This window comes from Rhinopithecus roxellana, chromosome 20, assembly GCF_007565055.1.
Source record: "Rhinopithecus roxellana isolate Shanxi Qingling chromosome 20, ASM756505v1, whole genome shotgun sequence".
Classification (NCBI taxonomy): Eukaryota; Metazoa; Chordata; class Mammalia; order Primates; family Cercopithecidae; genus Rhinopithecus; species Rhinopithecus roxellana.
Window position 1 is genome coordinate 33749854 of NC_044568.1, and position 21715 is coordinate 33771568.

Here is a 21715-nt window from a genome sequence, read left to right on the forward strand (position 1 = left end):
TAGATTTTTTTTAGAGTTAGGATCTCATTCTGTCGTCCAGGCTGGAATGCAGTGGTATGATCATAGTTCACAGCTCACAGCAGCCTCGACATCCTAGACTCAAATGATCCTCTTGTCTTAGCATCCCGAGAAGCTGGGACTACAGATGTACACCATCACACACAGCTAGTTTTTTTGTTTTGTTTTATTTTTTGTAGAGACAGGGTCTCACTGTGTTGGCCAGGCTGGTCTTGAACTCCTGGGCTCAAGCAATCCTCCTGCCTTGGCCTCCCAAAGTGCTGGGATTATAGGCATGAACTGCTGTGCCCAGCAGGTTTTCATATTTTTAAATGGCTGAAAAAAATCAAAAGAAGTGTATTTCATGACACATGAAAATCTTACAAAAGTCAAATTTCAGCATCCATAAATAAATTTGATGGGCACAGCCCTATCTACTCATGAACAGATCATCTCTAGCTGTTGTAGTGAGTTGATTATGTCTCCCTAAAAGGTAAGTTCAAATGCTAACTCCTGGCCATGTGCAGGTGACCTTATTTGGGTCTCTGTAGAGGTCATCAAGTTAAGATGGATTAGGGTGGGCCCTAAATTCAATAAATAGTGTGAGAAAGGAGGGGAAGATTTAGATACAAAGACCTAGAAATACGCACAGGGAAGAAGGCCAAATAAAGACAGAGGCAGCCGGGTTCAGTGGGATTACTCCTGTAATCCCAGCACTCTGGGAGGTCGAGGCGGGTGGATCACCTGAGGTCGCGAGTTCGAGACCAGCCTGACCAACCTGAAGAAACCCTGTCTCTACTAAAAATACAAAATGAGCTGGGCGTGGTGGATCATGCCTGTAATCCCAGCTACTCGGGAGGCTGAGGCAGGAGAATCGCTTGAACCCGGGAGGCGGAGGTTGCGGTTGGCCGAGATTAAACCATTGCACTCCAGCCTGGGCGAGAAGAGCGAAACTCTGTCTCAAAAAAAAATAAAAATAAAAATAAAAATAAATAAAAGACAGAGGTAGAGGGATGCAGCTATTAGTAATAAAAGTAATGGCAAGAACCGCAATTATTTTTGCAACCTAATGCAAGTTGAACTGTGCCAAGCAACGGTTCCAAACTCAGCTATTTGGGGCTACAGCAGTGGACCCGAGTAGTTATTGTAGAGATTTTATAATATCCAAGCCTAAAATATTTACTCTGTGGCCCTTTACAAAAAGTGTGTGCCAGGCTGGGCATGGTGGCTCATGTTTATGATCCCAGCACTTTGGGAAGCCAAGGCAGGAGGACTGCTTGAGGCCAGAAGTTTAAGACCAGCCTGGGTAACATAGTGAGACCCCATGTCTACAAAACATTTAAAAATTAGCTAGGTGTGGTGGTGCATGCCCGTAATTCCAGCTACTTGGGAGGCTGAGGCAGGAGGATCCCTTGAGCCAAGAAGCTCAAAGTTGCAGTGAGCTATGATTGTGCTACTGTGCTCCAGGCTAGGCAAAAGATCAAGACCTGTTTCTTTAAAAAAAAAAAAAAAAAAAGTAGTGTTTGCTAACTCTGACCTAGAGCATTGTCATTATTTGTATAGTTGGAGATAGCATACTACTATATCTGCCAGGGGAAAAATAAACCACTCTGTTGGTAGCACGCCATTTTATAGATGGGGAGATAGAAGCAAAGATAGGTTAACAGAGTTATCCAAATGAGGTGGCCAGCTGTCATCTCTGCATGGCAAAACATCTCATCCATCTTTTTCCAGCCACAGCACCATGACTTTCCTTGGGGGAGAGACACCCCTTCCCACAATTCCCACAGTTTGAACAGGGCTGACTCCACCTCTTGGTTCCAGGGTTGGGTACCCAACTGTATTAGTCAGCTCAGGCTGCCTCTACAAATACCATAGATTGGGTGACTCCAACAACAGAAAATTATTTTCTCATAGTTCTGGAGGTTAGAAAGTCCAGAATCAAGGTCTGGTAGGGTTCGGCTTCTGATGAGGGCTTTTCTCCAGGCTTGCAGATGGTCTTTCTTTGGTGCAACCATGTGGTGAGAGAGCCCCCTCTCTCTCCGTCTTACAAGGTCACCAATCATATCAGATCAGGACCCTATCTTTCTGACCTCATTTAACTGGAATTACTGCCGAAAAGCCCTATCTCCAAATACAGTCACACTGGCCGTTAAGGTTTCAACATAGATTTGGATTGGGGTTGGTGGGGGCACTACCCGGGCAATGCTAATTCGTGCATTCCCTTGCTTGGTGACTTCAGAATAAGACCCAAAACGATCCCAAGTCATAGCATTTACCACAACTTTTAGAAAAGCAAGCCTCTCTGGCCAGGCGCAGTGGCTCAAGCCTGTAATCCCAGCACTTTGGGAGGCTGAGGTGGGCAGATCACCTGAGGTCGGGAGTTCAAGACCAGCCTGGACAACATGGTGAAACCCCATCTCTACTAAAAATACAAAAAATAGCCCGGCATGGTGGCATGTGCCTGTAATCCCAGTTACTCAAGAGGCTGAGGCACGAGAATCACTTGAACCCAGGAGGTGGAGGTTGCAGTGAGCTGAGATTGTCCCACTGCACTCCAGCCTGGGCAACACAGCGAGACTCTGTCTTTAAAAAAACAAAACAAAACAAAACAAAAAAACAAAAACAAAAACAAGGAAAGCTCTTTTCCTCTGCACTGAAGACAATGTGAGACTAGAGCAGCCAATGGCATATGGAGACGACCTGCAGAGAGTACAGCCCACTTAAAAAGCAGAGCTAAGAAGTGAAGGGAGAACAGGTCTGCATCATTGAAGCATCTAGATCCAGCTGTACCTGAAATCCTCTCATGGATCTCAGTTAACATGATACAATAATGTGTGTGTGTGTGTGTGTGTGTGTGTGTGTGTGTACTTAAGCCAGTTGAAGCTGTGTTTCTGTCACTTGCAACCTGAAGAATCTTGACTAGTACATGATGATCTCATAGCTAATAGTAGTAGATGGGATCTGAAGGGTAGACCTGCTTAGCCCTCTAACATGTTTTAATGTATTCACCCTTGCTCTCTTTAAAGGTCAGTGAGAGCAAAGAAGGTGTAATGAGTGCGAATAAAGAAATACAATTATTTAAATAGAGCAGATTATTTCAGGAAGTACTCTCTGTTAGGAAACAAAACAAGCTTGCTAGGACTGAGGCTCCAATGTACGCCCTGACAAAGGACCCCCAGAATTCCTAGCAGATGAGGAAGGGACCTTCCCTGGGCCCCCTCCTGGGAGTTCTGTGCCTTGGTTTTCTGCCCAGCTCTGCAAAGGCTGTGTAACCTTGTGGGGGAGGGCGGGAAAAGGGGGGCGGGCAGCGGAACCTGCCTGAGCTGAACCTGTTTGTGCCCCTGTCCTCCACTGGGAAAATAATTTTAATTTAATTTAATTTAATTTAATTTATTTGTACAGAGACAAGAGTCTTGCTCTGTCACTCAGGCTGGAGCGCTGTGATATGATCATAACTCACTGCAGCCTCGAATTCCTGGCCTCACTCAAGCGATCTTCTCGCTGCCTCGGCTTCCCAAAGTGCTGGGATTACAGGAGTGAACCAGCATGTTCTGCTGAAGTCTCAGGCCAAATGTCACCCCTGTCATCCTCTGGCTTCCGCGGGGCAGCCACCACTTTCGCACTCCCTCCGGCACTTTTCTTTATTTTAGAGCATTTTCTTGCTGTGGAATCCTTCCCCCAACTTTTTTTTTTCTGTCACTCTCGCTGAAGTACAGTGGTGCGATCTCGGCTCACTGCAGCCTCCGCCTCCTGGATTCAAGCGATTCTCCTGGCTCAGCCTCCCAAGCAGCTGGGATTACAGGCACGCGCCACTACGCCTGGCTAATTTTTGTATTTTTAGTAGAGATGGGAGGGGGGTGGTCTCACCATGTCGGCCAGGCTAGTCTTGAACTCCTGACCTTAAATGATCCACCCACTTCGGCCTCTCAAAGTGCTGGGATTACAGGAGTGAGACACTGCGCCCGCCCCCTTCCCTTTTTTGATTCCCATTTTTAAAAGGCTGTAAGCTTCACGAAGGACAGAAACCTTGTCCATCTTGTCAACTGCGATTTCCCCAGCACCGTGGCTCCGGCCTGGCACATGGTAGGTGGTAGGTGAATACTGGTTTGAGCAGAGGACAGAGGCAGACGGCAAGGGCCACTCCTGTGCCAGGGCCTGCCACGCCACCACCGCTTGTGCAGTGGGGGTGGGGAGGATTGGACAGTTTGGCTGTGCGCCCTCTTCTCCTTTTCAACATCCCAGTAAAACTTCAAGGGAGCGCAACTCCAGAGGCTCGGTGGACGAAGCCACCGCCCCGGAATCAGGGCCTTCCCAGTTCTGCCTTCGGGGAGGGAGGATGGGGGTGGGCCGCGGGAGGCCAGTTCCAAGTGCGTCCTGAAGTCCCTCCCGCCGCCCCGCGTCGCTTTAAGGAGGAGGCCCGGGAGGGGGCCGACCCGGCTCGCCAGCTCCACGCTCGGCTCCAGACTCCGGCATTTCCTCCCGGCTAGCTGGCGCGGCCTCGCCTCCCCCTCGGAAGAGGAAACTCCCGGGGTCCGAGTAACAGGGTCAGGCGCGGAGAGGAGCGGCGGGAGAGCCAGGAGGGCCGCCCAGGGTAGGAGGCGAGCCAGGCCGGGCCAGAAGCTGGCCGACGGCGGTGCGCGTGGGCACCGGGCCGGGAGGGCCGCTGGGCCGGACTCAGCGCGCAGCCGGGGCAGGGCGGGCCGCAGCTGGAAGGAACACTTGAGCTGGGAGAGGAGGCCGAGCTGGAGGGCGGCTTCCCTCGGGCCTGCGATCGGGAAGTCGCCGAGGAGGAGGAGACGGGGACAGCCGGGCTGCCCGGACGCTGTGCGCATGCTGGGCTGGGGTCGCCGCGGGGGCTCGCCCCTTGGGCTGCTCGGCCACCGCCGCCCCGGGCGCCCGGCATGTCGGTGCACTACACCCTCAATCTACGCGTCTTCTGGCCTCTGGTGACCGGCCTGTGCACCGCCCTGGTGTGCCTCTACCATGTCCTGCGGGGAAGCGGGGGCGTTCGGGCTGAACCCCCCGACGGCGTGGACGGCGGCTTCCCGCTGCTCAAGGTGGCCGTCCTGCTCCTTCTCAGCTACGTCCTCCTGCGCTGTCGCCACGCTGTCCGGCAGCGCTTCCTGCCCGGGTCTCCCAGTCTGCGGGGTCACGCCGCCTTCTCCTCGAGACACTTCCGAGAGCCGGGCCTCAGCATCCTGCTGGAGAGTTACTACGAGCACGAGGTGCGTCTGTCTCCGCACGTGTTGGGCCACAGCAAGGCGCACGTGAGCCGGATCGTGGGCGAGCTGGTGCGGGCCGGCCGCGCCCGGGGGTCCCCCGGTCTCATTCCCGGGGGAGCGCTGGCCTTGGCCTTCCGCGGAGACTTCATCCAGGTGGGCAGCGCCTACGAGCAGCATAAAATCCGCCGGCCCGACAGCTTCGACGTGCTGGTGCCACTGCGCCTGCCGCCGCTTGTGGCGCTGGAGCCACGGAGCCTGGGCGAGGAGCCAGTGCTGGCCCCAGCCTTCCGCGGCTGCTTCGTGTGCGCCCTCAAGGCACCACCCTCACCATTGGGGGCCTCGGGGGGCCACTGGCTTCGGGACTGCAAACCCTTTGCTGATGCCTTCTGCGTGGATGTGCGCGGGCGGCGTCACCTCTCTGCTACTCTGGTGCTGCGCTGGTTCCAGTCGCATCTGCAGCGCTCCTTGGCCACTGTGCGTTACAGCCTGGAGGGGCGCTGTCGGGTCACTTTGACCCCAGGTGGCCTGGAACAGCCCCCCACCTTACACATCCTGCCCTGCCGCACTGACTACGGCTGCTGCCGCCTTTCCATGGCTGTGCGTCTCATCCCCGCAGTCCATCTGGGAGATGGGGTCTTTCTTGTGGCGCCACCACCGCCACCCCTGCCCAGCGCGCCCCTGTTGGAGCTCCCTGAGGGCCTGCGCGCGGAGGCACTGTGGGGTGTGAACACAGCACGCCAGGAGCAGAAGCTGCTGAGTTGGCTGCAGGAACGGGCAGCTCCAGGTGCCTGCTACCTCAAGTGCCTGCAGTTGCTTAAGGCTCTGCGAGATCTGGGCGCCCGTGGGCTGGACTCAGCGGCTGCCACCCAGTGGGGACGCATCCTGTCCTCATATGTGCTCAAGACAGTGCTGCTGGCAGTGCTGCTGCGCAAGGGGGCCCCTGGGCAAGGCTGGGACGAGGAGCACCTGGGAACGTGTTTGGAGGAGTTGGTGCAGTTCCTTAGGGACTGCCTGCTGCGACGCCATACGCTCTTCCACTGCGTCCTGGGCCCTGGTAGGGCAGCTGCCGAGGTGGGTCCCCTGCCCAAGGCACTGCGGGAAGCCGCCCCAGTTGACCTCCTGGCCGCTTTCGACGGGCACGCCCGGGAACTTGCAGCGGCGCGGTTGCTGTCCACGTGGCAAAGGCTGCCCCAGCTTCTCCGGGCCTACGGGGGTCCCCGCTACCTTGCCAGGTGCCCCCCGCCCCGGAGTCAGCGCACCCAGGGCTTCCTTGAAGGTGAACCGTAAACCCTGACAGCACCCCCACCTGACCAAATGCTCCTAAAGCCTTTCCCACTGGGTGGGGGTGGGAATGGCGGCGAAGCCAGTTAAATGCAAGATTGCAGAAGGCAGAGAAAAATTTGGTGGCTGCCACAAGCTTTAGTGGCTTAAATATCACCTCCTCGCTTCACAGTCCATCTTCACACCCACTAGAGTGTCCTGGGCAAACTAAGGCAAAACATGCAACAGCAGCCCCAAGAATTGGTTCAAATGATGTTCTCTGTGGAGGGATTCTGTAGAAGGGTGTGGCTTTTACAGAAGTCCAGTAGAAGCAGCAAGATCTAGCTGCAGGGAAAATTTCTTCTGTCGGTTTTTAGACACAGATCTCTCTGCCCAAATTAAAAACAAACAAACAAACAAACAAAAAACACTAAAGTTTTTGACACAATTCCTTGCTAGGTACTTGGTTCCTGATTGTCTTTAAAAAGAAAAATCTGAATCTTTATTTGCAACTGGAATTGAAGTTCTATTTTAGGGGCTAATGTTCAGAGGAACATAATTTCGACTGTTCAAGTTAGTATTAATGTATTTTTAAAATGGTGCAATCACAGGTGTTTGACAAGATTGTCAAAAAATCAAGTCACACAGATGGAAAGGCAATCGAGAGTTGATTAGAGAAACTTCCAGAGAAAATAGCACTTTATATTGATCAATTCACTCATATTGTGGTAATTGCTAGCACCAAGCATTGCGTCTGAGAGGGAAGCCAGTTATATTTATTATTAAATGTACAGCCTTGAAAAGTGGCCAGCATGCTTGCCTAACATCGCTGCAGGCCACAAGCTGGGATATGTACCAGTCCGTCAACACCCATTCATGGAACTACCTACTACCAGCCAGACATGGCTGGAACCAAAGTAGCAACCAAATACATATTCAAGACAACACTGGTGAAGGCATAAAACATGTTGGCTTTGGAGAAAGATGTGTTTTAGGCTTTGCCTATAAAGGTGTTCCTCCAAGGCTGGCTGCTGGCTGGAGACAGAAACGTTTTTTGTTTTAAGGTTTTTAGCAAACTCCTTCACAAAGAGATTTCTTTCTGAGCTTAATGAGCTAATGAAAAGGAAATGCCTGCTGTTTAGGATGTGGTTTGTGCTGGATCTGTAACCACTGATGGTTCCTCCTTGTTCAAGCAGTCTTACGTGGTCCAAGAGACCTGTTGATTCAGCACAGGTCTTGCAAAACATTTCACTTATAGTTCAGTATCTTGGGCTCTGTGCTTGAAGGTCAGTTACTCCTTGGTCGTGGGCAGAGGAGACAAATTAGGAAAAGAGCAAGGGAGATAGCCCTTGACAGCAGTCTGTCTCTTTTTTCTCTTTAGGTATCAGTATCACCAGGTTGAGTGTGTTTTGCAGCTGGGAGGAGCCTGTCCTGGAATTGTTCCTTGTTCTACCAAATTTATAACAGCCCTCAATTACAGTTTAAAGTTCATCATGGCCCGTCATCGGTTTGCCTGATTGGAAATGCAGCCAGTCTAAGTGTTACACATTGGGTTTTTTTTCTTAATAAAAACATGTACCGCCTCAGACTCTTACAGCTAAAATTTGGAAGACAGAAATGGCTATGTGAATAGAATCATTGTTGAAGTTCTGAGCTCTTTGGAGGGAACTCTACAAACCTTCTTTCTTTAGGGGATCCACTTGCCCGCTGTGGGAAATCATTGTGAGTAGGTGATTTACGGGGAATCCTTCTCCTCAAAGCTGCATTGGCTTCTTATATCCTTTGCGACCTTGGGCTGAAAGAGAAGCAGCTGCAAATATTGTGCTGTCTCTTTGAGGTTGTCTTGAGGACAGTTCCCCGCAAAGGTCATTCCTAGCTTTATGAGATCAATGTTAGGTCATAAGGTACTGCATTGTGCAAAAAAGTCAGTCTGCTAACTTTATGCAAAGATAGAAACTGCACAGTATTTTTTAAAAATTGTTTTTAAAATAGATGCCAATAGTAGATCTTATATATATATACATATTTCATATATATATGCACATATATGTATATATATTTCCACATATATGTATATATATTTCCATACTCAACCACAGCTTCCTCTGTACTCATTGCTACGGTAGGACCAAGGGTTGGAAAGATTATAAAGCTTTAAGGCTGGGCATGGTGGCTCACCCCTGTAACCCCAGCACTTTGGGAGGCTTAGGTGGGCTGATCACCTGAGGTCAGGAGTTCAAGACCAGCCTGGCCAACATGGCAAAACGCCGTCTCTACTAAAAAATACAAAAACTATCCGGGCGTGATGGCGGGCGCCTGTAATCCCAGCTACTTGGGAGGCTGAGGCAGGAGAATCGCTTGAACCCAGGAGGCAGAGCTTGCAGTGAGCCAAGATCGCGCCACTGCACTCTAGCCTGGGCAACAAAGCAAGACTCCACCTCCACGTTCAGCTTTAAAAGCTGAATTTTAGAAATATTTCTAGCTGTGTCAGTAAGTTCCTCTTTTAATAGTGTTTTAAAGTATAAATCTGGTAACATACTTAGTTCTTGTAGTTCTTTTGTTAGTTTTTTTTTTTTCTGGTTAATTACCCAAAGCCTCATCCATCCTCAAGGTTTTTAAATTTTATTTTTTTTAAATAAATTGTGCATTGTATTTGTGAGTTTTTAAAATATTACTGTTTTATTTAAATGCCATGCTGAGCAATTGTTCTCTGTACATGGTAACCAAAACTTAGAGATTTCGATCAATTTTGATCAATGTTTAGTAAACCAAAACATGTACTGTGTACAACGGAAATAATATGGCGTATTAGCCAGGCATGATGGTTGCCCAAGACAGTTAAATTAAGCTCAATTCTGTATTTTATTAGGGCTCCATTATGTCCTTCATCTGAAATGTACACATTTTTGGTGTATGCTTGGTACTGGAGATTCATATATGCAAATATTCTCATGCAAGAAGGCTCCACAGTAACAACAGCAAAAAAAAAAAAAAAAAAAAAAAAAAAAATTAGTTGTCCAGCCAGTGCCGGAGGAAAATGTTTTTGGGGAAGATGACTCAGTCATTTTGTGGCGAGACACCCTTCGGTAACTCCCACTGACCAGTCTTGGGAGCTTTCCTGGAATGATCGTGGGCTGAGCGGAGATGTTTTTTGCAAAATGAAACTGAAGCCGAAAGAGGGCAGAATTCGAATGAAGCAAGAGAAATCCAAAGAACTGGGGAAGGAGGACTTAAGATGGAAGTGAAGCAAGAGAGGGAAGGGGAAATGAAGTGAAAATTGCGTGAGGGTGTGAGAGAGGTTTGGGTTAGGAAACATGTTTTTAGTGCTATTTCCAACCAGGGGTCGCAAACTCAGCAGCCTGTGGAAACCGGGTGGGAGGTGGGGGGAAAACTGCGCTCACCTTTAAAGAGGGGACCACTGCTCAGCCATGCAGAAAAAAATGGGGCAACAAGCTGGAAATCAGGTTTTTTTTTTTTTTTTTTGAAAAGTGAAACTTGATGATTTTTAAACAAATAATTAAAAAAAAATGTCCAAAATACCACGTGGGCCAAACATTTGTTTAAGCCTGGGGGCCACCAGTTTGCGACCACTGCCTTACACAGTTAACACCCCAAGTATGTATATGGTCATATTTTTCGTTTTGGATATGGTAGTGTTATATATACTTGGGGGTGTGATATTTCAAATCATCTTAATCTCTCAGAGCTAAGCTTTATTGTAGAAAGAAACCAAAAAAAAAAAAAAAAAAAATTAACATAGCCACAGATAACACTTAACTCACAATTCCCAGGAGGACGCTTGATCTCCAAGCTCCTCTTTTTGAGTCAGATCCTACGTCAAACCACTTAGGGCCAGTTTCTGGCATTTCTTTCCTGGTGATTTGGGGTAAACTTCTTGGTTCTGTCGGAGTTTGCAGATGAGTAATCAGGAAGGATTGCAGAATAACTTGTTTCTTTGTATTTTATTCTTACATTTAAATTAATTTTGGGGAGTTAGTGGTATCCTAGCTCATGCCTTCACAGTGGTGATTGGTTGCTGGATTTGGGGTGCAAGCTTCTTAGGCTTGTACCATTTCCACTACCAACAACACAGGTTTTTGTTTTTTGAGACAGGGTCTCACTCTGTTGCCCAGGCTGGAGTGCAGTGGCAAGATTGCAGCTCATTGCAGCCTTGACCTCCTGGGCTCAAGTGATCCTCCTGTCTCAGCCTCCCAACTAGCGGGGCCCACACGTATGTGCCACTACACCCAGCGAATTTTTAAATTATTTGTAGAGTCAGGGTCTCCCTATGTTGCCCAGGCTGGTCTTGAAGTACTGTACTCAAGCCATCCTCCCACCTCGGCCTCCCAGAGTGTTGGGATTATAGGCATGAGCCACCACACCTGGCCTAAAAGCATGGTTCTGATCAGACTTCACCCCTGAATGTTTCTATCATTTTCTTTCTTTTTTTTTTTTTTCAGGACAGAGTTTTGCTCTTGTTGTCCAGGCTGGGGTGCGGTGGGATGATCTTAGCTCACTGCAACCTCTGCCTCCCAGGTTCAGGTGATTCTTGGGCCTCAGCCTCCCGAGTAGCTGGGATTACAGGCACCTGCCACCAGGACTGGCTTTTTTTTTTTTTTTTTTTTTTTTTTTTTTTTTGGTAGAGATGGGGTTTCATCATGTTGGTCAGGCTGGTCTCAAACTCCTAACCTCAGGTGATCTACCCGCCTCGGCCTCCCAAAGTGCTGGGATTATAGGCGTGAGGCACCCCACCGGCCTCTATCATTTTCTGACTCAGCAGCTCCACCAAAATTGATGTCCTAGTAAACACTGTGAAGGAATTAACCTAAGTGCTTGCAGAGCATCTCATATAACCTCTGTGGAGTAAGTCACTTTTTCTGTAACATGTGGCTTTTGACCTTGATGAAGACTTCGACTTCTCATCCCTGTCTGCATGGAGGAAGATGAGTCAGTGGCGGGGAAAATGAACCTGGGTAACATTTCCAATGTCCCTCAAGAGGGAAACAAGTTCAGTGTTATCATTGTGGCATTCGTTAGTTTTTTTTTTTTTTAAGTCACTTGTTTAGATACATCTTTATTTTTTTATACCTACATAGCGCATGACTGGAGGGGGTAAAGCACGTATAAGTTGGGAGAGGGTAAAGAATGTGCGACTATGTATGCAGAAAATAGACTAAAATGTCCAGCAAAATGATATATACTGTAATCTGGTTTATGAAGTATCTACTATTCTGGAATATTTTTAAACAACTTTTTGCTTTTTTAAAAAAAGGTGCCTTGATTCAGTTGCTTGACTTTAAACATTCCTCCTATTTTATTGTGCTTTTTAATGTCTTCTGACCCCAAACTGTGTTTCTGGCTGCAGTCTGGCGGCTGCAGGCATAGCACTGGTTTTGTTCCAATAACAGAGACCAAAGAGTTAATCAGATATGGTTCAGCTGCTACAATTGTGTGATTCAAAGGCAATTTAATCACCCCAAATTTCCATGGCCCCCGCAGTCAAGACCTGCCATTCGTTTTCTCTTGCAGGTTGGAGTAAATTTGCACTTTGAATCATATGGGTCATTTGGGGACCTTGTTCTTTTCTATTTTGCTTTATTAATAAAGGAACTTGTAGAAACCTCTGGACTGAATGTCAGATCTGGGGAGGGCTTTCGTCTTCCTGGAGGGCAGCCTGTGCCTGTGCTGGCTTGTGGTTCTTTGCACAAGCCTCAACTGGTTTGAGCATCTGGGTGTATGGAAACTTTCCCAATGCATTAAGGCTGGGGATAATTTTTGTGTAGAATTAGCTCTGTATACAGGTGTGAAAAAAATGCTAGTTCACAGCGCTACAGGTGTGCTCCCTGGAATCCTGAACCTTGAAGTCTTCTTCCTGGCCTAGAACCTTCCGTCTCCACCTCTCCTCTCTGTCTCACTCTCCCACCCCTGCTCCCTCACACATACCCAAACACGATTCACGTCTTGGCCTGTGGCTCAAGAATTTTGTCCAGAAATCTCTTAGGCCCTCAGGCCCTTGCGAAATGGTAAACATTCGCTAATACAAAAAACCACCAGGCTTAGCAGGAGATAGAATCTTGGAGACTAAGGGCCTTTCAGAGCCTCAGAGCCAGGTGGAAACCCAGGGAAACCTGCAGCCATGATGAAACAGTAGTTGTGGTTAGGTGCGGCGGCTCACGCCTGTAATCCCAGCACTTTGGGAGGCCGAGGTGGGCAGATCACGAGGTCAAATGATTGAGACCATCCTGACCAACATGGTGAAACCCCATCTCTACTAAAAATACAAAAATTAGCCGGGCGTGGTGGCACGCACCTGTAGTCCCAGCTTCTCGGGAGGCTGAGGCAGGAGAATCACTTGAACCCGGCAGGCAGAGGTTGCAGTGAGCCGAGACTGTGCCACTGCACTCCAGCCTGGCGACAGAGTGAGGCTCCATCTCAAAAAAAAAAAAAAAAAAAAAAGAAACAGAAACAGTAGTTGTGTAGGACACTTGCCCAGGGGAAAGTTGGTGGGGTGTGAATGATACTGTCCCAGGGCATCGAGGACACACACACAAAGGTGGCCAAGACAGACACGGCTTCTCTCTTAGGAGCCCACAGAGAGAAGCAGAAAGGCCATGAAAGAACCTATTACTCTGCAGCCTGGTGGGTGCTGGGTAGGAGAAAGTTTTTGAAAACCAAACAAGGGTACCTCGTGCACTTTAGGGTTTTCAGGAGAGCTCCTTGGAAGAAGTGACATCTAAGTTGAGATCCAAAGACAGGTGGGAATTAGCCCAGTGAAGGGAGTTGGACTGGAGAAGAATGTATTGAACGCAGAGATGAAAGAGCATTCCAGTTTGGCTGGAAAGTAGGGGTGGGTGGAGAGGAGGGGAGGAGGAGTCAGTGGAAGGGATGAGGTGGGAGGGAGTTTGAAGCCAGAGCTTCTCAGGCTGGAGTGTGCAGATCACCTGGGAGGCTTGTTACAATGCAAGTTTTAGCTGTGCGCAGTAGCTCACACCTGTAATCCCAGCACTTTGGGAGGCCGTGGTGGGGGGATCACTTGAGGTCAGGAGTTTGAGACCAGCCTGGCCAACATGGCAAAACTCCATCTTTACTAAAAATACAAAAATTAGCCAGGGATGGTGGCGCGTGCCTGTAGTCCCGGCTACTTTGGAGGCTGAGGCCCAAGAATTGCTTGAGCTTGGGAGGCAGAAGTTGCACTGAGCTAAGATTGTGCCACTGCATTCCAGCCTGGGCGACAGAGCGGCACTCTGTCTCAAAAAAGCAAAAACAAACAACAACAGCAACAAAACCCCCAAGTTCTGATTCAGCAGATCTTGCCTTCTTTTTTATCTTTTTCTGAGACAGGGCCTTGTTCTGTTGCTCAGGCTGGAGTGCAATGGCAGGATCAGAGTTCCCTGCAGCCTCAACCTCCCAGGCTCAAGTGATCCTCCTGCCTCAGCCTCCTGACTAGCTGAGACTACAGGCATGCACCACCATGCACAGCTAACTTAAAAATTTTTTTGTAGAGATGGAGTCTTGTTCTGTTGCCCAGGCTGGCCTTACACTCCTGGCCTCAAGCCATCCTCCTGCCTTGGCCTCCCAAAGCACTAGGATTACAGATGTGAGCCACCATAACTGGGCAGGGCCTGAGATTCGGCCTCTTTAACAAGCTGCCAGGGAATGGTGATGCCATTGGTACGGAGTCCACAGGCACACACACACACACGCACACACAGCTGCAGACCACACGGAGAGTTTGAACTGATCAAAGGGCACTGTTGAATCACTTTAGACAAGGAGTGGCAAGGTCACATTTGAATTTGGCTCACTCTGGCTAAGGTGTGGAGAGTGGATTATACAGGGGTTGGCAAACTACCACCTGAGTATTTATTTTTGTAAATAGTGTCATTGGTACACAGCCACGTCCATTCATTAACATACTGTTTATGGCTGCTTTCACGCTACCTGGACAGAGTTGAGTAACTGTGACAGAGGCCAGATGGCTCAGAAAACTGAAAATATTTACTTTGTGGCCCTTTATAGAGAAAGTTAGCCAAGTCCTGGAGCAAGACTATAAGGAATTGGATGCTGCAGTGGTCCAGACCTGGGCATGGGGCTAGAGGTAGGGACAGAGAGACAAGTTAGAGACAGACAGTAGCATACATTAATGCAAAGACTTGTCGGCAGGGCACGGTGGCTCATGCCTTTAATCCTAGCGCTTTGGGAGGCCAAAGCAGGCAGATCACTTGAGGTCAGGAGTTCGAGACCAGCCTGGGCAACATGGTGAAACTCCCTCTCTACCAAAAATACAAAAACAAACAAACAAAAACACAGGTGTGGTGATGTACACCTGTAGTCCCAGCTACTTGGGAGGCTGAAGCAGGAGGGTCGCTTGAACCCAGGGGGCAGAGGTTGCAGGCAGCCGGGATCATACCACCGCACTCTAGCCTGGGCAACTGAGTGAGACTCTATCTCAAAAACAAAAAAAAAAAAAACAAAAAAGGCTTGTCTTCAAATCTTGTGTTCCGCACTTCTTATCTATGTGTCTCTACAAGTTACCTAATCCTCTTTTAATCTTGATTCTCTCATCTGTAAAATGGGATTAATAATGGAACCTTGCCCATAGGAGTGATTGAGGATTAAGTGAGATTTTTGCACGCAAAGTGCTTGGCACAGATTAAGCACCCAGTACGATTCAGTGCAGACGCAATTATTAGAATGGCCCGAAAATGCCATTCTAACAATCCCAGCACTTTGGGAGGCTGAGGTAGGAGGATCACTTCATTGCAGGAGTTCGAGGCCAGCCTGCACCACATAGCGAGACCCCCCTCTCTACAAATAAATTAAAACTAGAGTGGCATTTTCATATAATCTGTGTCTCCCACCTCTTCCTCTGCTCACTTTGCTGAAGCTCATTCTTTCTCTTCTGCAGGATCTGTTTCCCTGTCATCCCCCCAATCATCTCTCTGCTACCCAGTTTTTGTTCATCTCCTTCCTTGATGTCCATGGCATTTTCCACTATGAAAAGGTTTTATTCACGATGCTATAGTAGACAGGTTACAACAATAGTCTCTATTCTCTAGTTTTCTTACACTTACGCCCTTTGCAAAATGATTTTGCAATCTTTTCCATCAAGAAGGGGTGCCTTTTTGCCTACCCCTTACATCTGGAAGGGCTTTGTGAGTTTATTTATTTTTTATTTTTTGGAGATGGAGTCTCACTCTGTTGCCCATTCTGGAGTGCAGTGGTGCTATCTCGGCTCACTGCAACCTCTTCCAGGTTCAACCGATTCTGCTGCCTCAGCCTCCCGAGTAGCTGGGATTACAGGTGCCTACCACAACGCCTGGCTGATTTTTGTATTTTTAGTAGAGACAGGGTTTCACCATGTTGGCCAGGCTGTTCTTGAACTCCTGACCTCAGGTGATCCATCCACCTTGGCCTCGAAAAGTGCTGGGATTACAGGTGTGAGCCACCGTGCCCGGCTGTGAGTTTCTTTAATCAATAGAATGTGGCAGAGGGACATAGTGCTAGTTCGTGACCTAGGTCTCAAGAGGTCTTGTCTATTTCCCATTGTTCTTTTGGAAGGCCACTGCTGCCATGTGAACAGCTTACCTGCTGGGGGATGAGCAATCACATGACTCCTTCAACCTTGTCTCCAGAGCCGCCAGCCAGCCAACTGGGAGATATGGGAACGAGGACATCCTAGAGCAGCCTCCTCACCTCATCCCCACTGCCCCCATAGACCTGACCACTGACTGATGGAAACACTCAAGTGAACCAGCCAAGATCAGCAGGGCCTGGCTCAGATCAGCAGAACCACCCAGCTGGCCCATAGACTCTGAGCAATAATAGACAGATACTTCGTGTTTTAATTCACCGAGTTAGAGGTGGTTTATTGTTCAGCAATAACTAACTGACATGGATGCCTAGGAAAATCTGGCATAAAAAGGCTGCCACTGCAGTAAATAGAAGCAGTTCATTTTTCTGTTTGTTTGCTTGTTTAAAGATGGGGTCTTGCCCTGTTGCCCAGGCTGGAGTACAGTGGCCCATTATAGCTCACGGCAGACTCAAACTCATGAGCTCAAAAGATCCTCCCACCTCAGCTTCCCAAGTAGCTAGGACTACAGGCATGCATCACCATGCATTGCTATTTTTTTCAATTTGTATTTTTTTTGGTCAAGACAGGATTTTGCTGTGTTATTCAGGCTGGTCTTGAATTCCTGACCTCATGCAGGCCTCCTACCTCAGCCTCCCAAAGTGCTGGAACTATGGGTGTGGGTATGAGCCACCACTCCTGGTCCAGGCAGTCCTTAACTTCTGTACGTCTGATTTTCAAACAGTCAGAATTTTATACAGGTACTTGACTGACACCCCAAACCACCTTCCACATGATGACTCCGGGCTTCCTTCATTGCTGAAGCACAGTGGGGTGCCTGGTCCACCAAGAAATGGTTTAATTGTTAGCACTGTCGCCATCCCTGTGCAAAGTGTTTACACAGCTGTTTGCATATGTTCCCACAGTTGCCTTATCTTGTAAAAACAAATGGAAACTGGGAAAATGAAAGCATTGATTCGGTTACAAGATGCCACAGCTCTCAAAGGTGATAGAGCCGAGACAAGAACTCTGCATACCCAGCGTGCTGAGGCTGCAGCCTCAGTCCCGTGCTCACTGGTGCAGCTTAGCTTAGATGTTGTATTTACTTGTGAAGAAAAAGAACAACGACAAGGAAGAGCATATAGGAAATTGTATACATTAGGTATACATTTGGCCACAGCTTATAAAAACCTAACCTAGAGTGGTTCAAACAGATAGGGGCTTTTCTCGTGCAACCAGAAGCCTGGAGGTGGGCAGGCAGCAGGTCAGGATGAATCAGGACCCAGGGATATTTTTGCTCTGCTATTCAAGGTATTTTTGCTTTGTGTCCTCATGCTTGTCATGTCAAGATCCCACCTCCTTTGACTTTCTTTAGAGAAGGGAAGAAAGAGAATGGATTAGGGCAGGGGTCCCCAGTTTCTGGGCCATGGGCTAGTACCAGTCCATGGCCTGTTAGGAATTGGGCTGCCCAGCAGGAGGTGAGTGGCAGGCAAGTGAGTGAAATGTCATCAGTATTTACAGTTGCTCTCCATCTCTTGCATTACCACCTGAGCTCTGCCTCCTGTCAGATCATCATCAGCATTAGCTTCTCATAGGAGGGTGACCCCTGTTATGAACTGCGCATGCGAGGGATCTAGGTTGTATGCTCCTTATGAGACTCTAATGCCTGATAATCGGCCACTATCTCCCATCACCTCCAGATGAGACCATCTAGTTGCAAGAAAACAAGCTCAGGGCTCCCACTGATTCTACATTATGACAAGTTGTATAACTATTTCATTATATATTATGATGTAATAAGAAAAATAAAGTGCACAATAAATGTACTTGAATCATCCAAAAACCATCCTCCCCCTATACCCAGCCCATGAAAGAATTGTCTTCCATGAAACTGGTCCCTGGTGCTAAAAAGGTTGGGGACTGCTGGATTAGGGACTCAGTAGACTTCCTCTGACATCTCATTGGCCAGAATAATGTCACATGACCATTCTTAGCTGCAAGGGAAGCTGGGAAAGACAGCCTGGCACATGGCATACAGCAGCCCTGAGCAGTAGATGAAGAACGAATGAGTATAGTGGGTAAATAAGAGTCTGTAAGAGGCCGGGCATGGCAGCTCGCACCTGTAATCCCAGCACTTTGGGAGACTGAGGTGGGTGGATCACCTGAGATCAGGACTTTGAGACCAGCCTGACCAGCCTGGCAAAACCTCATCTCTACTCAAAATACAAAAATTAGCCAGGTATGGTGGTGTGCACCTGTAATCTCAGATACTCAGGAGGCTGAGACAGGAGAATTGCTTGAACCTAGGAGGTGGAGGTTGCAGTGAGCTGAGATTGCACCACTGCACTCTAGCCTGGGTGACAGAGTGACTGACACTCCATCTCAAAAAAAAAAAAAAAAAGTCTGCCAGAGAAATACCACAAACACAGAGCTGAAGGCTCTGTCAAAGAAGTGAGAAGTAATTAGAGAATTTACCATTCTGTAATTATTCAGTTCATACTTGCATGAGTTTTAGGATTTAGTAAATACCCCATAAATGTTAGGATTGACGTCTCACCTCCACCTGTCACTGGGTGTATTCTTCTGGGCAAATCAATTAACCCATCTGGACATCAGTCCCTTCATTTGCAAAATGAAGGAAATAATCTCTCCTCTTACAGGCTCCTTGGAAGAATCAAAAAGTAAAATGGTGAAACTGAGCCGTGTTATCTAAATGTCGGCTGTGTTCTCTTAGGAGTGCACCAGCATTTTTGGAACCACAGGAAGGTGAGTCCATTTCTTAAGAAGGAATCACTCTTAGGCACTCTGCTGTTTGTCTCGCTGCCACCAAACTCCCTTCCCCACAGGACTGTGAATGAGTCTGCGGTTGTGACTTTTTGTTGTAGGTGCGTCCCCAGAAAGGAGAAGATCCAGTGCGAGCATCAACCACATGCTTATCTCATTCTTACTTCTAACGTGTGTCATCTTTCTCCCCAGTCTGATTTTCGTTGCTTGAGTTCCTGGGCAGAAAGCTTAGGCTAGTGGTTCTCTCTTTTTTTTTTTTTTGAGTTGGAGTCTCGCTGTGTCGCTTAGGCTGGAGTGCAGTGGCGCTATCTCGGCTCACTGCAAGCTCCGCCTCCTGGGTTCACGCCATTCTCCTGTCTCAGCCTCCCAAGTAGCTGGGACTACAGGCACCCGTCACCACGCCTGGCTAATTTTTTTTTTTTTGTATTTTTAGTAGAGATGGGGTTTCACCGTGTTAGCCACGATGGTCTTGATCTCCTGACCTCGTGATCCGCCCGTCTCGGCCTCCCAAAGTGCTGGGATTACAGGCGTGAGCCACTGCGCCCGGCCTAGGCTAGTGGTTCTCAATCCTGGCTTCATAACAGTGGGTGAGGGGCTTTGTAAAAATACTCATGCTGGGGACCCCACCCAAGACCAGAGAGATCAGAACTTAGGAGGATGCAGCCAAGGTATGGGAGCTGTTTACATCTCCCTGGACAATTTTAGAGTGCAGCTGGGGTTGTGAACCTGTGACCTAGATCAGATGGTCCTTCTGGAACCTGCAGTGCTCAGTAGAGTACCTGCAATCTCTCCACCAGATGTTGTGGAAGCACCAGCTGGTTTGCATGAGGTTTGCCACATGACTGAGACAGAAAGGTTAAGGGTGGTGCTGGTGGTGCTGGGGGACCAAATCCTAGAAGAGAGCTCTTCAGCTGAGAGACACAAGGCAAAATATAATTGCGAAGTGGGCATGGGGCTTCATCCATTTGGCAGTTCCCCTTTTCCCCAACCCCAAGGAGAAGGAAACAGTTAAACAAACAAAAAAAGAGGCATCAGAGTCATCCTGAAACTTCTCAGTAATGAAACGCCTCAAAATTCAGAGGGACAGTGCCCTTGTTCTTTCTTTATTTTACAGAGTCTTGCTCTGTCGCCCAGGCTGGAGTGCAGTGGGGCAGTCATAGCTCACTGCAGCCTGAACTCCTGGGCTCAAGCAATCCTTCTGCCTCAGGCTCCTGAGTAATTGGGACTCCAGGTGTGTGTGCCACAATGCCTGGCTTTTTTTTTTTTTTTTTTTTTTTTTTTTTTAAGACAGAGGTCTTACTCTATTGCCCATACTGTTCTCAAATTCCTGGCCTCAAGGGATACTCCACCTCAGCCTCCCAAAGTGCTAGGATTACGGGTGTGAGCCACCATGCCTGGCTGCCTCACTTCTTTTAACTTACAGCCTGCAGATAACATATGTCTGATATAGCCTGTCTTCCCAAAATGCTGGCTCTTTTCATGAATATTCAACGGTTTTGCCCACATTATCTCAATCTGTCTCCCCCACTTATCTTTAGGTGTAGTGGCTCTGAGCTGGCACTTAAAAAAAATAAAAGTCCATCAAGACACCTAATGAAGCCAGGAAAAAAGACCCCTAGGAGTTCCACTGCATGCCAGACTCAGGCTAAAAGCTTTTAAGGACCAAATCTCTCAAATGATTTTTATCTTCATGGTTTATTCAATCATTAGTCTCCTCAAATTAGCAACTGTGCCTCTGATGGGCAACTGTTGATCCTTATCAAAATGAAACCATTAAGACATATTTCAACCTTGGACACAAATGGTTGTGGCATTTGAAGAAGAGAAGCCTTCAGGATATTGCATGGCAGAAAACTGCAGGCTAGAAACCCTGCTCCATATTTTAAGCAAAGGACTTGCGATGATTCTTTTTTCTCTGATAAATACCTGGTTTTCAAAAGCAGTCTAATTAGTATGGATCTTCACTTTGCAAGGCTTAAAAGTGCATTTGGGCTTCCTCTCACTAAACCAGCCTCATGGGACCAGCCAGAGTCTAAGCTTTCCCCTTCCATATGCTAAATATCCATGAGTAACCCTCTATCTCCCAGTCCCCTGCAGTTAGGCAGGGCCAAGTGACTGGTTCACCAGTGGGCAAGGAGCAGAAGGGATGTGTGCATGATCCTACAGAGGCAATAAAAGCCATGTGTTAAAGAGGTGGGTGGATCACCTGAGGTCAGGAGTTCGAGACTAGCCTGGCCAACGTAATGAAAGCCCATCTCTACTAAAAATACAAAAAATTAGCCAGGCATGGTGGCAGGTGCCTGTAATCCCAGCTACTGGGGAGGCTGAGGCAGGAGAATTGGTTGAACCCAGGAGGCGGAGGTTGCAGTGAGCCAAGATTGCACCACTGTACTCCAACCTGGGCAACAAGAGCAAATCTCAAAACAAAACAAAACAAAACAAAGCAAAACAAAACACAAAAAACAAAAAAGAAAAGAAAAGAAAAAAACGTGAAACTGGTGATCAAACTGGTGATCAGCAGCTTCCAAATAAGATCTTAGGAGTTGGATGAATGGGCTCAAAGATGAGCTTTAAGAGGCAAAATGGCGGAGTTTAACTAGTACATGACCTTCTAGAGACATTAGGCTGGTAAGGGAAGAACACCTCATATAACTCCAGTAAGCACACTGCACCACCCCACCCCCACCCCCACCCCCACAAGTGTTAGCAGGCCACTGCACATACGGACAGCCCACTCCAAGGGAAGAATCAGGGGAGAAGGGATGCGAGACCCTGGAAGTAGGCCAACATATAAAACCCCTCAGTCAAAGGTCAAATGGAGCACTTGAGAGGTCACGTATCACCTCCTAGGACGATTACCATGATCTCTGTCTTACAG

At 48.1% G+C, this 21715-nt stretch overlaps 1 protein-coding gene across 2 annotated transcripts; it reads left to right on the forward strand.

Annotated features, from left to right (window-relative positions):
* Positions 1-4406: 4406 nt before the first annotated feature.
* Positions 4407-8102, forward strand: ITPRIPL2 (ITPRIP like 2). Of its 2 annotated transcripts, XM_030925470.1 has the most exons (2): positions 4407-6498; positions 7864-8102. In XM_030925470.1, exons 1-2 carry the CDS (start codon positions 4902-4904, stop codon positions 7944-7946), a joined length of 1680 nt encoding a protein of 559 aa, XP_030781330.1. In that variant the 5' UTR covers positions 4407-4901; the 3' UTR covers positions 7947-8102. The 2 variants fall into 2 exon arrangements, with proteins under 2 accessions (XP_030781330.1, XP_010365428.2); XM_010367126.2 differs by having other exon boundaries at positions 4410-8102.
* The last annotated feature ends 13613 nt before the right edge of the window (positions 8103-21715 follow it).

Bases quoted from the DNA above. Each gene is read 5' to 3' on its own strand.
- ITPRIPL2 (XM_030925470.1), top strand. From the start codon at position 4,902: ATGTCGGTGCACTACACCCTCAATCTACGCGTCTTCTGGCCTCTGGTG. The intron at 6,499-7,863 runs GTGAACCGTAAA...TTTTCTCTTTAG, and splicing joins CACCCAGGGCTTCCTTGAAG to GTATCAGTATCACCAGGTTG.